The sequence below is a fragment of the Hyalella azteca genome, unplaced genomic scaffold (assembly GCF_000764305.2).
Source record: "Hyalella azteca isolate HAZT.00-mixed unplaced genomic scaffold, Hazt_2.0.2 contig3150, whole genome shotgun sequence".
Lineage (NCBI taxonomy): Eukaryota > Metazoa > Arthropoda > Malacostraca > Amphipoda > Hyalellidae > Hyalella > Hyalella azteca.
In genome coordinates this window covers 302,799-320,604 of record NW_025933402.1, presented here as the reverse complement: position 1 = coordinate 320,604, position 17,806 = coordinate 302,799, and the positions used below count along the sequence as shown (strand labels likewise).

At 38.3% G+C, this 17,806-nt stretch overlaps 1 protein-coding gene, 5 non-coding genes and 1 pseudogene across 6 annotated transcripts in view; 5 read left to right on the top strand and 2 right to left on the bottom strand.

Moving 5' to 3' along the window:
- Window positions 1-17,806, top strand: part of LOC108672170 — a 79,872-nt gene that overhangs the window by 46,123 nt on the left and 15,943 nt on the right. Inside the window, exons 3-9 of the mRNA XM_018159797.2 lie at window positions 3,667-3,834; window positions 8,315-8,490; window positions 8,980-9,917; window positions 10,399-10,545; window positions 10,832-10,988; window positions 11,414-11,711; window positions 12,166-12,285. Of these exons, the coding sequence (XP_018015286.1) occupies window positions 3,667-3,834; window positions 8,315-8,490; window positions 8,980-9,917; window positions 10,399-10,545; window positions 10,832-10,988; window positions 11,414-11,711; window positions 12,166-12,285 (2,004 nt within the window). The remainder of the gene's footprint in view (window positions 1-3,666; window positions 3,835-8,314; window positions 8,491-8,979; window positions 9,918-10,398; window positions 10,546-10,831; window positions 10,989-11,413; window positions 11,712-12,165; window positions 12,286-17,806) is intronic.
- Window positions 4,832-4,903, bottom strand: Trnae-cuc. The gene has a single exon. It is a non-coding gene; the product is annotated as a tRNA-Glu (tRNA).
- Window positions 6,762-6,866, bottom strand: LOC125177567. Its single transcript, XR_007156568.1, has one exon. It is a non-coding gene; the product is annotated as a U6atac minor spliceosomal RNA (small nuclear RNA).
- On the top strand, window positions 13,470-13,580 carry LOC125177565 (annotated as a pseudogene).
- Window positions 13,930-14,045, top strand: LOC125177568. Its single transcript, XR_007156569.1, has one exon. It is a non-coding gene; the product is annotated as a U5 spliceosomal RNA (small nuclear RNA).
- Window positions 15,350-15,466, top strand: LOC125177559. Its single transcript, XR_007156561.1, has one exon. It is a non-coding gene; the product is annotated as a U5 spliceosomal RNA (small nuclear RNA).
- On the top strand, window positions 16,677-16,793 carry LOC125177558. Its single transcript, XR_007156560.1, has one exon. It is a non-coding gene; the product is annotated as a U5 spliceosomal RNA (small nuclear RNA).

The window sequence follows — 17,806 nt, the reverse complement described above, 5'->3', positions numbered from 1 at the left end:
GTCTTCAAAATGATCCCGCTAATGAATTATCGTTCTAAAAAATGACAAACAATTGATCATTCATTCAATGTAAACAACTGACGTGACCATTCAACGCTGAATTTTCTTATCCACTTATTCACTGATTCATCTCTTGACTGCGACTTGTCCACTGCCTTTTATAATTGTCTTGCTTGGCTCCAGTAATGAAATCGCATCAAGGATCACTGATCTTGAATCTCTCCCTGAGTGCCACCTGACACTTACTGTATCATTACGCAGCCGCACTCGATGACTCAATTAACCGCTATTCAATTTATTTTCAATGACAAATAAATTGACTTCCTCAGGGCTTCTTGCTTTCACCAGACAATGCACACATCCATGTATACACTCAACATTAACACTTCTTGGACATCAGGAGAAAAATATAATTAAGAACGGTGTTCACCCCGCTATGAATAATGATGTACAGACTTTCACATGTTTTATTGAGTGCTGGTATTTGTTCATTTATTATATTATTTGTTTACAACTTTTACCCTCGCTCTGATCAAAATTTCTGCCACTTTGGTCGTAAAACAATGTCATTAGAATTGGTTTCACAATTTGACCACACTCGCAATTGCTTAAGAAAAGATACGAACATTCGTCCGAAAATACTGTTGTGATCTGTTGTGAAAGTTCAGGACTCGAATCCCATTTTCATGGAATAATTTTTATAATTAGTAGTATTTTGCAGATACTTAATTCAAGATTCTCTTGTTAAATTTAATTCAGATATTGCCTTAAGATTTTCACTCTTTTATGAGCTCCGAATGAGTACCGTTATTCTTAGCTTTGTCTTTTTTTCAATTGTCAGCATTATGTTTACATACAACGAACTCACTACTTGGTACTATAATATAGACTATTGATTGAAATTAATATGGAACAACAGTCATGGGATATTTTTTGACAAATATTTATTTGTAAAATATTTTTCGGCACTACATAATACACTCAGAAGTAACAACGAATAAGTCACTTCTCGCGTCGATCGTTCTCCTGCACAGCACAGCACTGAAATTTTACATTCGGATTTTGACCGCAATTTCTGAGACGTCCTTAGTTAAGATTGCGAGTATGGACGCTTTACTGCCACCCTTGCTCCTACACTGCGCGCTGCTTCTTGACTGACTGAATGGTGCACCTAACATGGCTGCTCTCGATCGCCTGGGCTCTGCGCGCCGCCCATGAATATTGCCTTCCGGCCCGCTTGCTTCATCTGGACGCCGAAAACAAATGACGGTATCAAGATTCTAGTTTAGTGTGGGTATGTCGGAATGACTTGAAAATCTTCAGTAACTGTGCATGGTAGTTCGAGCTAAAGTTAGACTCCAAACAAACAGACCTTTGTGTAACAGACTTGGACTTTGTATTTGATTCTCCGAAAGATTTTCTTCTCCAATATTTTCATGGAAAATTGAAAATAATGGGTACGAATTAAATTTGATGTGCAGAGTTTATGATCGTATCTGCTTGGCGCACTTTGATTTTTTCGTTGTTGCGCTTCACTTGTTTGGTTAAACCATGGTTCGTGTGGTGCTTGTAGTTAAAATATCGTTTAAACGACTTCCGTATTTCATCTACAGTACTGCATTAATTTTTTCTTTACAAATGCGCGTGTGCAGTGCGTAGGCTGCACACAGGCGGTCGCAGCTGCGCTGGTTACTTGTACATAGTTGACCCTGGCCAGAGTACGCTGCTCTCGAAGACTTGCCTTGCTTCTGGCGTGTTACATTGCTCACTTTCCCTCCCTCTTCCCACCATCTCCTTCCATCCCTCTCTCCCTCTTCCCTCCGTGTTCTTTTTACTATACGTCTATTTACTTCATTAGTTGAAATCATTCGCTCATTTTTACATCAGTCAAAAATTATTTGAACTGACGTAGACTTGCAATTGATACGACAAAATTTTCCCTTAGTACAAGCATTTCTCTTATATATAGTCGGTGTCCTACGCGGATCTTCCTCCTTCTAATTCACATTTACTGCGACCATCATCTGGCGAGCGAATGCTTGTGTTTGTCTACAGCCAACAGAACCTAACAACCTCATGCTCGACTTCCTTCTTTGTTCGTTCCACGTGCACTTTCCCTCCGTCATATTGCAGTGCCCTTGGAAAAATGGTGTAAGTTTATCGGCTGGCCATCGCATTGAGCGCTTACGTCATTTTTTGTCGGTTTCTTTGAACGAAATTTTCAATGTCGATCAAACTTGCGCCTTGGTCATTTTAGAGAACCTATGAGCGTGTCGTGAATTATATTTTCAGGCTCGTGCAGTGTCACTTTTCAAGGAGCAATACAATTTATTGGGGGTTCATGTGTTCGTAAGAATGGATATTTGGAACAGTGAGAGTCATCCTTGAAAGGTGTAGCGATTTTTGGGAGAAGACACTTGTTGAAAAAATTTTGATAAAAACTTTAATCCACGCACAGAGTGAGTAATTCGATTACAATGGCACCATTTTAATTTATAACCTGGGTTCCCTTATCCTCAACCGAATAGATTATAAGTCTTCCGTTATAAATTGGCATGAGCGTGTTACATTGGTTCCTCATGTGACTGGATGAAGTGAGGTATTCTAATTTGTATTAATAGTTTTCCTTGAAATCAATGGCATGCTATATATTGATGAAAGGTTGTCGCGTTCGTTTCGCATCCATATACATTTGAATAATTTGTTACTCTTTCCTAGATGGTTTATGAAGGAGGATTTGATGGGTGAATGCATGAATGTGTCGTTCAGAACACGGGTTGACTTGTTTTGATGTTCTCTTTTGTGATGTGCTACTCATACCAGTGTGCAGTTGGCTCACTATATGAGCGTCAAGTTCGTTGCCTATTCAAACAGTCTCTGCTACCTTTCCCTTTTTCAATGATCCATCCGGCGTTGTCTGTGCTCTGTGCAGTTTACGAACTGTGTACTAGTGCACATTAATGTTTGCTATTATATTTTCCATTATTGTTGTTTTGTAACACCGGACAGGTTTTAATATCACTAAATACGAGGAAAAGCGAGGATATAATTTTTACATTTGTTACTGCAATAATTATATAACGATAAAAAAAATTTAACATTTAAAAATTTCCTATACGAACATGGAAGAGATGTGAGAAAAGGTGACTATAGGAATGCTAGGATCTTTTTTTTAATTTTTTTTCATTTTAAAGGCCTCCCACACTCACCATTCCAACAAAAAGGGAATTAATTTTATGCTAGGATCTATCTAGATATTTTCGCCCGATCTAGGATCTATCTAGGAGATCTTTGCTAGGAATGAACGACGGCTTCCGAGAAAGATGGAAAAAGTCGCAAGTCAAAATCTTAGGAGCCGATTTATAGTATTAGGTAGCGATTACAGTATAATATTGAGTTGAGGATAATTCTTGAAAATTTGAACTGGCGTAAGTATGTACAGTGTAGTAGGTATTTGATTTTAGAGATTGTCAGGTTTGATTTTTGCAATTTTGAGCATAGTAGACTACCACTTACTTCGAACCCAACAACTAAACATTCTTAAATTGTTTCCAAACATTCTTATTTTGTATACCCTTATGTGGAAGAATTGATTCCTTTGATAATTTGATTAAGTTGTTAAATAAAAATGTTAACGCAAGCCTTTACTCCGCGACTTATATATAGGAGTGCGTGGTGGCGCATGAGAAGGTTTGCAAAGTCAGTGGTTTAGCGGCGCAGAAGGTGGAGGAGGCGGTACAGGAGTTGCTGGAGCTCGTACAACGTCACAAGAGCCTCTGCACAGACACCGTCACACGTCCCTACCAACTCCCAATTGCTGAGCTCGCCCGATCTGTGAGTACGAGTCTTTTATTCTCTTGTATACTGCGACCAAATGTTTTTTACTTGTGTGTTTACATTACATTTCATGTATTAATTCCATTCTACTATTTTGCTTTTTACTTGCAAAATATGAGTCTAAAGCGTCGTTGAAACACCATGGTGCTGTATGGGCATTATTTAGTATCTGTCAGTGCCCAATTGACAATAATTGATTTGCTTCACAGCATGCTAGGTGAACAGTTTTTACCGTTTCAGGTGATCGCTTTAAATACTGACGGTAACTAAATTTAATTGGTCTTAAGATACGAATAGCTTTGGAGACGGTAATGTATTGGTAGACAAACGGCTAATAAATAAGTAACACTTCTGAATGAAATACACAAGTTAATAAATTAGTTAGTTATGAAATAAGTGTAACTACTTGATGAAAACTAGTTGCACTGAATTAGTTTCAAGTAGAAGATATTTGGTGGCTCGAAAGTTGTAGAATTTTCCGTGAAGTATACGTTACCTGTGTGTTGTCAGCTCTTCATGTGAGGCTCATGAAGACGCTTTTGGCCGATCATGCATGAATCCCATCGCCAAATAGGCAGTAAACTCGGTTGTTGCAGGATATTTCAGAGTCATGTGATTTTCACGTTTAAACACAATTCTTTTCCGTCAAAATGTTGACAATATGACCGCCAATTCTTCGACCTCGCCCAATCTTGACCTTTATTTCTATCTGATCAAGAAGTAATGTTAGGAACCGTGAAAATGTGAGGATCGGGCTACAGCCACCAGGCTACCAAAATCATGTTAGGAAATAAGAATTTGATTCATTAGACAAGCTCTAAAAAACGTATTTCAAATTCAATGACTGTAATCAACGCACTCGGAACATGAATTTTTTTATTGCACTTAGTTATACTACGGAGCTGCTCGTTCGATTATGCTCGTTTATTAGTTCTCGTCAGAAAATTAATGACTTATAAATACAATATATCGAACGAGTGATGAACAAAACGTATTCCCGTGCCGGGAATCGAACCCGGGCCTCGCGGGTGAGAGCCGCGTATCCTAGCCACTAGACCACACGGGAGTTGAATGGGTGGAAATTTATTTTAAAACCATTTCTAACACTCGAGGCCATAAATTCCTCGTCTCTTCATTTGAATTTATTCGAACGCATCTAGTTGATGCTCACTCAATATTGCGTGAATTCTATGCGAAAAATGATATGACTAGATTTTTTATCCATTTTGCGTTGGGATTTCAAATTTCTGTTGTAATGTAGAGCTGACAAGCTCAGTATGAATGTAATGTTGGTAGGTAAATTCTGTTTTGTCCTAAATCTCAAGGTTATATAATATTGCTGACAAGTTCATCTTAGCGCGATGAAGTGAGTAGGCGTCTAAATATTGAAAGATAAGACGAAAGAAACTCCTAGTACCGTACTAGTAGCATAAATGGGATCAGGCATCCCGGTTCGTACGGAAAAATTCAGTCAGTGAGGAGTATCGAACCCATACCCTCAGAATCGTTAAAGGATTAATATGCAGTACTTTAACAGATCAACGGAGGATTGAAAATAACGGTGCATCAACGGTAGGATTAAAAAATGCAGTGCAACAGCAGTTAGATAGTATTAAACAAGTACAGTGCATCAACGGTAGGATTAAAAATGCAGTGTATCAACGGTTAGATAGAATTAAACAAGTACAGTTAATCAACGGTTGGATTGTATTAAATAAGTACAGTGCATCAACGGTTGGATTAGACAAGTACAATGCATCAACGGTTGAATTAGACAAGTACAGTGGCATCAACTGTAGGATTGAACAGTGCATACACGGCAAGTTTGAAAAAATTATAGCGCATTGAAGGCAGGATAAAAAAGTGAAAATGCATCCCTGGCAGGATAAAAGCTAATTCTGCATCACTGACAAGATTAAAGAATCACAATACAATGTATCAACTGTTGAGTGCGAAAAATGTAAAAGGTTGAGGTTCCTCTGTACATGCGAGGCTGTTACGAACCACCCACTCACGGGCGCGATCCCATTACTGCTCAACACGGGTGCTTTTGGCTGCTGGGTTACCCCCCTGGCCCGTTACACACCTCCTTAGACAACCTGGTAACCCATGGCTACCCACGGGTTCCCATATTGATGCCGAGCTTAATGCGGACACCCACTCAACATGGGAAGACCCGCAACAGAACTCCCCACTGCAAGCCGTTCCTCAACCAAGCCTCCAGGAAGCTGGATTACAGGACCCCGCCACGAGTCCCGGCGACAGCAAGCGCTGCGAATGAGGACCTAATGAAAAAAATTTCACGTGGTGAGACCGCGCACTCAGGCACCTAGTATACATTGGTGGGACGGTGACGCGGCAAATATTGATCCTTTTGCCAATTCTGAAGCGATATTTATTGTTTACTGGGAAAACTTAACTATATCAATAATTATAATCAATGAACGGAAATTGAAAGTTTGATTAAATTGTGTTTTCTCTCAGCAACTCTGTACGTGGATTCTAAAGAAAGGCCGAGCGATCAACTTGTAGCTTTCTGCTCAAAAATTTAGTTGTTATCAAATGTAGTTATTCATTGTAATTATTGCGAGGCAATTTTCTTGTGTTGTAAGTTGCTTCAATGCCGGATTAAGAAATTAATTTCTAAACAAAGAACTAAAATCGAGAATTAAAAAATACCGGTTCAAAATTCAATACCGACCATGCAAATAAATATTTCAAGTGAAGAAAAACACAAGTCACATGATTTTGTGTCCCACGTCTGCGAAAAAACAATCCCAACTTATTTGGCCCTGGGGGGTTTCGAACACTTGATTTTACCTCGGAATTTCGTGCCCGTCCCCAGAAATTATTCGATTTGAGTTTAATTTAATAATTAAAAGTTGGAATCTACCTCTGCAAAAGGTGCACGGTGCGAGGCGGACAATTAAAAATTGTCATGATGCCGCAGAGCGACTGTGCCATGACGGTATATGTGTTGTCCATCCTTGTCAAGGGGAGTGCTAACCTTCTCTCCTTTCTTACAACACGATCAAGCTATGTCATTTAGAAGCTTTTGATGAAAATGAGGTTTTTGTGGTATTAATTTTCTCATCGTTTCCTTTATCTGCACTACATTTGATTGAACGAATTTTTTTGGAGATTGTGTAAATTTTGTTGATCCGAGCATTTGCCTTCTAATTTCGATTTGTTGAAACTATATGACGACATATCGTTACAATACACGTGCTGTGACGTGCAGTATATTGAATAATAAAGCTATTCAAGTGCCTAATAAGTTGAAAATCGATTTTCCATTAGCATCTATTTGATACATTAGTCCAAAAATAATCATTAAATCAATTGATGTATTGAACTAGTGAAAATAATCGTCCGAAAACAATTTTTATCAATATTGCAATTTCTCGTATTAAATTGGCCTAAGATATGATTAAAACCTAGTGATACCCGCATTGATGATTAAAATTACCTCGATAGGACGTAATTTTTGGATTTGAGTTTAGTTACCTAATGTATTTAGTTACCTATTGTATGCATAAAGTTTAGCTTTTTGTTTGTACTTGCAAAGGCTCGAATGGATTGTGCTCTCACCCGGTGTCATTATCAGAATCAGTAGGTGAATGAAATACATGGGCTCTGTTTTTTCGTCTTTATAATTTTCTGCGGGTTGCATCAACTAGCATTTAACGAAGAATTGAAGGCTTGTTCTCCTCGTTGTGTCTCTCCTCCAAGTAAATTATTGTTGTTTTCTGCACGATGTTCATTAGACAAGAAAGCTTGAGTACCACCTGTAAAAGAATCATCTGGTGATGACCTCATAACAACTGAGCGTGCGTTCAGAAAATTGTATTCGTGACGGAAACATCGGTATTGGTACTTATACGGTTTCCGATCACATATATGCCGGTTCTGAGTAACAATTGTTCCCTACTTTAATTTCTTACCGAGAATTCGAAATAGCTATACCAACAAAGAGGTGTCTAGCCACATTATTTCAGGAAGGAATGTTTTTAATTGTATGATTCACAGACAGCCTTACCATGACCGTTGTTGAATAAATGAAGTTGAAATTAAATTTCCATAGCATCAGAAATATATACCCCTTATGTAATCGGTTCTTCTTAAATTTCTGTGGAAGATTAATACATCGCTAAAAAAAAGCTTGGAAGTGATGATATCACTACAAGCAATAAGAAGAATTTGAACTCAACGTGGAGGAAAGGAATTTGAAGAATTTCACGAAAACTCTGAAATATATGTTCAGAGTTTGATCTTGGTAATTAATGGTAGAAGAAGCTCGCAGACTGTGAAAACCAACACGCGGTTAATGGGCATTTATCTCATAATCGAAAGAGATTGGTTAAAATCGATCGTCTCTCCAGTTTTAATGGATGTACCATAGATACAACTGTGCAAATAGATGTTCGATGATTTTAAGAACTGTATAGGTTTTAATTTTAGATGCTTTGCGTTTCAGAAAAAATGTTTGAAGAATGAGCTTGAGCAATGCTCGCAAACTCTGCAGAAGTTTCGTTGCGGTGATTGCTCGGAGGACCAAGCTCTACTGCAGGTGCACTCTGGGCTGCAGGCCGTCCAACAAGCTCTCTCGGTGACCAAATCTGTCGCGGACGTCTGCAACTGTGACAATCAGGCGTGAGATAACTTGACTCATATTTATCTGTTAATTTATCCATTAACTGCTATAATTATTAAGTAGCTATTAATTATTTAATGTCCATTATCCGAAGCCCATTTAATTAATTTATCCATTGATAATTAATGTATCCATTATTTTAATTTATTTATATATTCTTGCTAAAATTGTATTGCGTCTGATAGAAAATTACACTTTTACTTATATTTTGAATTATATAAACATCGTTTTTCCTGAGTTGCTCGATTAACTTCTTTCCTATTGTCATGAATATTTTAATTTTTTCAATTCATTTCGATTTTCATGACGCTTATGCATATGTGATCCGACTGCTATTATATAACGACCAAGATGAATTTTGACAACAATTTAACATCAATAATAGGAAATTTGACTGATGATTATGAAATTATCTTGAAATTTTGTCCATTATTATATTATAATTTTCAGGCCTTTTATTTTATGGTGTTCTTTATCCACTTCTCCAGAGTAATCAAACTGTCGAAAAATGCGATGGAATTAATTAACGCTTGTTTGGAGGTGCCACATTCTCCACAAGCATGCAACGGTAAAATTGAAGAGGTATCTGATGCATCTGTACTTGCTGACCTCCCGAATAAAGTGTGTGAACTCAAAACTGATGATGTGGCTTCCAACTCCGCTGACTTTGGTGACGAAACACCGAGAGAAATTGAATGCGACTTGGACAGAGCTCAGCTCTCTGTACTTTCGAACAAAAATGTCGGCAAAGAAGGTCACGGTCTGCACTCTTTCAAGCACATTTCTTCTGGCTATTTTAGCAACGTCAAATCATGCACTGAGATTGGTTCAAAAGTACCGAAAACAACTGTTTCGCTTGCGGACGTGCGCAAAACTTTCCCGATTGATAAAACACCTGAATTTCGCTCCACCATGCTGACCTCTCAAGAACCTTTTGTGAAGACTCGGAAAAATGTCGATTCCTCTCGCGAAATGCCCAACCATCTGAGGGGTGGAGTTCGACCGAAAACTTCCTCATCATTGATTCGTAACTCGCACCTGTCTTCCTCACCGAAGCTAAACTATGTAGTTTCCCAGTCTGGCAACCGAAACCAGACGCTAAACATCGAAGGTAATGTTGATGGTTTACGGAAAAACCCTACACATTCCAAGGATTATTCGTACACGAGAGAGCAGATTTGGACAATACGCGCTCAGGCTGAGCAAAATAGCCGACGTTACTCAGTGGGAACCATGGGGGCCAAAGCACCGTGGGATGAAGCTGCAACGTTTACAAACTCTCAGGCTAATATTACTGGACATCATCGTTCAATGTCAGATGCGATGCAGGTTGATGTTGAACCAATCTTTGATGAAATGAGTAAACTGCTGGCTGCATATGATAGTCATCGTCCCTCCAGCGGTGCACCGATGCGCCCAAAACCTTGTAAGTGAACCAAAATATGTCATTTATATTCAAATTTGAATGCTCTCTTGCTCGTTGTTCTAACTGTATATAATTTTGGTTATTTTGTCGACCATTCATTTTCGTGGTCGTGGCTGTAGCGCGTTTGCAGCCAAGGGATTGTTTTTACCCGTAAATATCAATCTTCAAGTTGTGTCTAGGAATAATTCAGATCATGGTTATAGCGTGTCTTGCTCATTATACCTGTCTAGAAGTTTCTAATTGATGAAATGAATTGGCAATATGAGCGTCACTCTAGATGCCTATATCCATCTGTTTCCTTATTAATTGTTACAAACTCATTCTTTAGCATGAAGCCTGGTTTCCTCAATAGTACATTAAATACATCCTATATTAATTGTGACCTCATAATTCTCCTGAGCCGTCCAATGTTAGTTTGATATCGCTTTTCCATAACATTTTCAATAGTATCTAATATTGAATTCATCACACACGCCCCCAGTCCACATAGAGAGCTCTGCTATCGTGACAGTGGCGTCCAACCCATCGCTGTTCTTCTACCGCAACAGTCAGCGTTTTCAAGATGCGTCAAAATTCCTCAATTATATTGTTGCTCCTTCAGCCGCTCGTGTGCTGGCACCAGTTGTTGGTGAGTTGTGAGTTCTGCAATAAGTATGGAGAATATATGATTTATAGAACAGTGGACGATTGATGCGATGTCGTATTGATCAATACATCAATATGATGTATTGATCAACATATTATACTGTATTGTATCAAGAAATATGATCTACGTATTGATATTGACATCAATACATTAATATGACGTTGGTTAGTTGTTGCTCGCTTTACTCGCCCAGCTTTACTCATCATCATCATTATCCGTCGACGAGCGACATTTGTTTACGAACAGAACAAATCTTGTTGTTTTCCAGGCAAGGTATATCTTGGGCGCAGTCGGCAGGACAATGCTTGGTACAGAGTTCTGGTGACCGCTCGGCAAGAAGCGCGGGACGAAAATAATCGCAAAATGTCGGTGGTGTCAGTCTATTTCTTCGATATCGGCACTACGGAAGATGTTTCGTACGACAGGTGAGTGAGCGCACTGTAGCAGGGGATGGCATATTATAGCATAAAATCATCAAATTCGTCTGCAAGTGTGTACTACGTATTATTTATATTTTTCAGAACCCACTTCGTCTCATCATATGTTTAGTTATTATGTTTTTCTAACAAATATTTCTTTACCGAAAAATAATCCATTGAAGGCGTCAGTTAACTCGCTATCTCTCTAAAAACATGAGATGCCGAACTTGTTCTGATTATGTGAAGCTTGAAACCTATATTAATTATTACCTATGAACATATAACCTATAGTAATTATTATTACTATAATTATTATTAATTATTATTATAATTATTATGTTATAACTATAGAAACATATAGTAATTATTAAATTTTTTGACCGGGGAATAATTTACACTTAGAAATAAGGGTTATTTCCGCTTGTGCGCAGACTGCGAATTTGTCCGTCGGAGCTCGAGCACCAGCCAACGCTGGCCATTCCGTGCTGCCTTGCCGGCGTCCTGCCTCCTCAGAGTTCTGAAGCAGCTGACGCTCTGGAGACTGCCGGCGACCACGATCCGCCCAATGCCGAGGAAAAAATTACATTAAACGAAGACAGTACAGAACACAGCAAGGATTCTTGGAACGAAGAATCTGTGAAAGTTTTTCGTCAGCTCGTACTGAACGCTAATTTGCAAATTTTCTTCATGGGTGTAGAGGACTGGAAATATGATCAGAAGAAATTTCAGGTAAGTTATATAGTTTATTATTTGAATAAATTTTTGCTAATATAGTAAGCATTCTATCCCTGCAAATATATATGCTCCTACATACCTGGTTTGGCTTGTTTATTTGCATGAGCTCGTAACTTTTTAACCTGAAATTAATTGTAATCTGTGCATTTAAAATTTTAATTCGAATAATTACGTAATTTGTATCGCTTATTGAAAAAATAATGATGCTAAGAAGCTTAATGCTTAATTAATAATGATGCCAAGAAGCTTAATCATGTCGTTGACTTCAGCACATCTAAGGTTTCTAGAATGATGGTTAGTAACTTTTTCCCCCTTTTGGTTACTATGCTTGCTATTTGTTATTAAAACAAGTAAATTACACTAGGCAACCACAGAAAAGCGCCTCTAGTGCTGTCAATAGTTGCATATCAATTATATTCATGCAATAAAAGTAACCCCATGTTATCAGGTTGAGCTGCGTCGGGTGAAGAACATTAGCGGCGTGACGTCGAACGAGTCTTTGTCTGTGCGCGAGGTGCTGCTAACTCTTGGGCTCGCGCGTCCCGACGCTGCATCCAAGCATCTCAAGGTCTGATTGTATTACCATCATCGTTATAAATTATTTCTATCATAGTTAGCAAGGGCGTAACTAATTTAGAATTGAATTCGAATCATTCGAATGTATTACCATCATCGTTATAAATTAGTTCTATTCTAGTTAGCAAGGGCGTAACTAACTTGGGATTGAATTCGAATCATTCGAATTCTCATGAGCTGGAAAGATTTCAATTTTTGCTGTATGGATTTTATATGAAGTATTTATTGCAGTTCGATCGTTTTTCAACGATAAGTATATGCGATACAATTATTTAATATTGACGTAATTTCTTTCTGACGTGTCTCAAAGACTAAGTTGTACAAATTGGGTTCGTACATAGCACACACGTTCGCCACATCTGTTGATAGTGTAGGTAGGTATCAAGACTCGCCATTTGGTGTTGTGTCTTCTGAATATAGTGGTCCCCCTTCAAGATTTTGCCCGGCTTTGTCTTAGAGCACTTAATAAGGTTGACTCTTGCATTCTTTTCCGACTTTCTGGAAACCATGGATAAGGTGACTCAACTTTCACCTTTTACTGAGAACTTCTGTGCAAGACAGCAACTCCGTGAGTGGTTATTAATTTATTCGCGTTCAGGACGTAAATTTTAATTAAAAATGTACGTACAAGTTGAATGGATCATCGAAACGAGTTCCTGACGTTTACTTGAAAATTAGATTTGATTTTTAAATGCCCTATAATCATAAGTTGACCATGAAAAATATGAAAGCGTGAACTTAATACCGGTGAAGTATTGCAATATTTTTCAGTATCGTATGCAGCTCTGAGCTCTCATAAATGCAAGTGTAATGACAAGATTGCATTCGATATGACTACTCTCCACTTATTAAAATAGTTTTCGCTCGCAGAAAATCTTCCCTGCTAATCATTCAAAAACTAACAATCGGACAACAATTTCTCTGTCCAACTCAACAGCTTCTGGCTCTTTGTTTTGCCATCACACTGTGGTTAATTATCTGTAAATTATTGTTCGTGGTTCTCTTTGCAATCAATTTACATTGAACTAAAAAACAGCATATTATATCAAATTTCTATACGTATTCATATTCACATATTGGCCCATGAACCGACATGCAGTAGTCACCGTCGCAATTTAGATTTTCTCCCTAGGTTCTCAGTGGTGCTGGGTCGGGGTCCACCAGTTGCTGACAGTATTGCTCTGGCTTCCCTTCAGAACGCATAAATCTTTCGCCTTTTACTAAAGATTTCCGTGGAGGGGAGCAACTCAATGAGTCTCTAAAAATTTGTTTGATTTCAATGAGGTCCCCACGCAGACGTCGATAACTGAGGCTTGGAAGCTTCATAATCTTCAATCTTTCTTCTTATTAATCTTATATTTACGTACCTATGTAAAAATATCTGAATTTTGTAATACCGTAAACGACTTGTGCCACCTTAATTTGTTTGCATAAATGGAATAACGTGCTTCAATGATAAATCACAGTTTTGTAGGCATCCTTATCAGTTTCAACATTCCATCAAGTCGGTTTCTATGCAGAATTCGAGTGATGGGTGTGTCTAGCTTGAGATATACGCTAGTTATCGTCGAAAGTGGAATTTCTCCCTACGCGTGCTCAGTGGTGCTGGGCCGGGGTCCACCAGTTGCTGACAGTATTACTCTGGCTTCCCTTCAGAACGCATAAATCTTTCGCCTTTTACTAAAGATTTCCGTGGAGGGGAGCAACTCAATGAGTCTCTAAAAATTTGTTTGAGGCTCGCTTCTGCGAGCCAAAAAACTCATGGTTTAATTACTTATTTTGGAATGTATAGCGATGAACTCTGCTATGAGACTTGGGGTATGTACAGAGAGACGACTGTACATGTTTCGTACAATTAATTACGCATTGTCTGCATTAATATATTGTTCCATTCTCACATGAGGATGATAGCCATCCCTAAACGTTTTATGTAAACATTGACATATATTGTTGAAATTCGCGCAGAGTACCTTCCGTAAACTTGTTTTGCTGAAATTAGACATACGTAATGGACGAATTTTTGTTCAACCAGCCCTAAACGTTTTATGGAAACATTGACATATATCGTCAAAATTCGCGCAGAGTACCTTCCGTAAATTTATTTTACTGAAATTAGACATACGTAATGGACGAATTTTTGTTAAAATTCTTGGAAGTGAAGATAGAAGCGCCGCGCGTCGGCACCACTTGACGTCAGAGTGACGAGACAATTAATTAATCTACGATGGTGTTTTGTATTTAATCTACGATGGTGTTTTGTAGAATTGTGTAGTGCGGCTAAAATCTTTGGTGCTCAATTCTCTCAAGTGAGAATGAAACAATTTTTAATGCTGTGCTTATAGTTTGGAAGCGCATTTCACCACCTCTAATTATCGTTGGTCGAATGCGTGTAAACTGTTGATGGCGATCTCGATTCTAGCATGATATGATTCACGATCCACTGAAACTGAAACTTATGCTACCATTTCAGGAATCCTGATTTTTTTCTAGCTATTTCTGACCTATTTAACTATTTTTTGAACTTGGTTCTAGTAAATAGTAAATATAAATGTCCCAAGTGACTCGTACTTCATGAATGGGTTGTCACAGATTGACTTTCAAGTATGCCTGGAGCCGTTTAAGCGTGTTTTCATCAACATCATGGTTCATCGCCTCTGTTCTAGTCATCGTCATCATCTCTCTCCAAGGTTCATCATCTGTGTTCCAGCGGGTTCGATCTCTTTGTGCGACAGTTTTTGGTCAGAATCGGCGAAGAGGCAGTGCGGTTAAGCAAAGCAAAATCTGAGCAGTGAATTGCGTGTTAGAGATCGCAACAAGCTGCGAATATGCTGCCATGTCCTGAGTCGGTGACTGGTTTAACGGCCTTATAAACGCTGAAACGGCGATATATACTTTTCCTTTAGATATTACGCCTGACGATTATTACGCCTTTACGATTACGCCTGATATTACGGGTGTCACCGATCTCGAAATCTACGTTAGTCACCGTCGTGCTAATAATTTTCTTCCTACGTGCTCAGTGGTGCTGGGCCGGGGTTCACCAGTTGCTCTCAGTTTTACTCTGGCTTCCCTTCAGAACGCATAAATCTTTCGCCTTTTACTAAAGATTTCCGTGGAGGGGAGCAACTCAATGAGTCTCTAAAAATTTGTTTGAGGCTTGCATCAGCAAGCCAAAATAAACTGAGTTTGCATTATGTCCTAAGATTGATTTGAATTCACTACCTTAACTTCAGCTTCCGAGTGAATTAGTTAAAGTCCTCAGATGTACAGATAATGAAATTTCTGTCACGTTTACATGATGCAAAGCTGACAAGACAAGTTTGACTACATATCTTACTCCCATCAGGGGGGACTTCTGACAGGTGTCTGTGGTCGTCTGAAGTCCTATGGGATTTTGCGCTCGCGGTGTCTGACTGCAGGTCTCAGTTGTGGGGTTAAGTTATTATGGAGGCAGGATTCCTCACAATTCTCTTTTCCGTCTCTCTCGTGCGGGCGACCGACGTCCCGTGTAAGCGACCTCTTGTTCCGAGAGTCTTCGTTTCTGTTGCTTTTCACCTGTCCCTCCTTGTCACTTCGTCTCTTTGAGATGCTTACGCTGCTTCTTTCGCGCCAGCTTCAGCGGGCTGGACATCTGAGACCTTCCGCTTCTTGTGGGTGAAGAAAAATTTTTGATTTGAGAAATTTTCGATAACTGAGACATTTCACCTCTATGGTGATGTTCATTCTGACCTCCGGTGCGAGATAGCTAAATAGCTGAAGCGCTAGAAAACACGTGGCCACTAAAACTAACTAATTAACTAACGACATTTCTTACTGCGAAAACTGGGAAAATTTTTCCCGTTTTTGAGCTATCCTGTCTTTTAATTGAGCTTTAGATAAACTAAAAGCTCAAAATGACCGATCATTTTCAAAAGTACTTGAAAATGGCCACAAGAAATACTCATCGATATTTCCGACATAAGTCATTGCTCATTGGTATGAATAACTCGCATGTGAATTTGTATGGAAATACAACTTTGTTTTAATTATGATATTTTTATTGTTAACATTTAAAATTGTTTCAAAGCACCAGGAAATTTCCATCCCTTAATCCGATTTCAAGGCCTCTGAACTTTTGTTTTCTGGGAACCCAGCGATAGATGGATGACCTATGAGGTAAAAGAGACTACTGCTTGCCGCTGATCTTTTGATTATTATTTGCTATTAGGTAAACCGTCAGAGCTGCATATACTATCCTTTATTCCATCTTCATTAGATCGCATTTAGCCCTACTTTATCTCATTTGATTCCAAGTAGACATATATGCTAGTCACCGTCGTAGTGTGGATTTTCTCTCCACGTGCTCAGTGGTGCTGGGCCGGGGTCCACAAGTTGCTGACAGCATTACTCTGGCTTCCCTTCAGAACGCATAAATCTTTCGCCTTTTACTAAAGATTTCCGTGGAGGGGAGCAACTCAATGAGTCTCTAAAAATTTGTTTGAGGCTTGCATCAGCAAGCCAAAAAAATGTAAACCGAAAAAGACTTCTGATTTTAGACTTCATTATATAATATTTAAGTGACACAGTAATGATGTTGGATTGGCGTTAGACGTACCGATGGTTTCGCGGAGTACAAAGACAATCATTCGAGAACGTTATTCATGAATATTAACTTCTATTGTATGAAAAAATGACTGCGGATCACATTCCTCAAAAAAAAATTTTCTACGTGCCGGAAGGGACAAGATGAAACACAAATGGGGAATAATTTTCGTACCGAAAATGATCAGTATTTTTACCACGTTTTTCTCATATAGTTTCGCTTCGTGCCTGTCTGTCATAAAAAACTCAAACATTAATTTATAGCACTTCTGAAGATCCTAGAAACATGAAATTTGGCATGCATGCTTATGCTGCCTAATAATTCAAGAATTGATCATCAGAATTAATAATTAAAAAAATTTTAAGAAAAAAAAATTGAATTCACGGTTTGGACATCGAGTTTTTTTTTGTCTAACATCCAGAGTTGCCAACCCTGGAAAATGATTTGAATTGCTAAAATTGCTAAACCATAAGTAGAAAATAAATAAATATAAAAAAAATTTTTTTAAAAAACACGTTTTTTTAACAGACAAAAAAGAAAAACAGTAACTCTTACATAACATTAAAGTTATGTAGAATGTTATGTAATGTTATGTAAGAGTTAATGTTTTTCTTTTTAGTCCGTTAAGAAAACGTGGATTTTAAAAGTTTCGTCTATTTGTTTTATTTCATTGTTTTTAGTTTTGTAACCACCAGAAAAACGTGGTTTTTAAAAGTGGTTTTCTATATTTATTTATTATAAGCATACCGCCAGCCCCGCAGTAGGGTGATTAGGCAATTACGAAACCAGCAAGCACAGGAAAACTAGTCCGCATTTTGTTACTAGTCATACTTGATCCCATCTCGTTAATTGGAGCTTGACACGACGATTCTTAACTAAAGCTCCTAATTTTAAGCTTCATACTGTAGAATTCCTAAGATAGAATTATAGG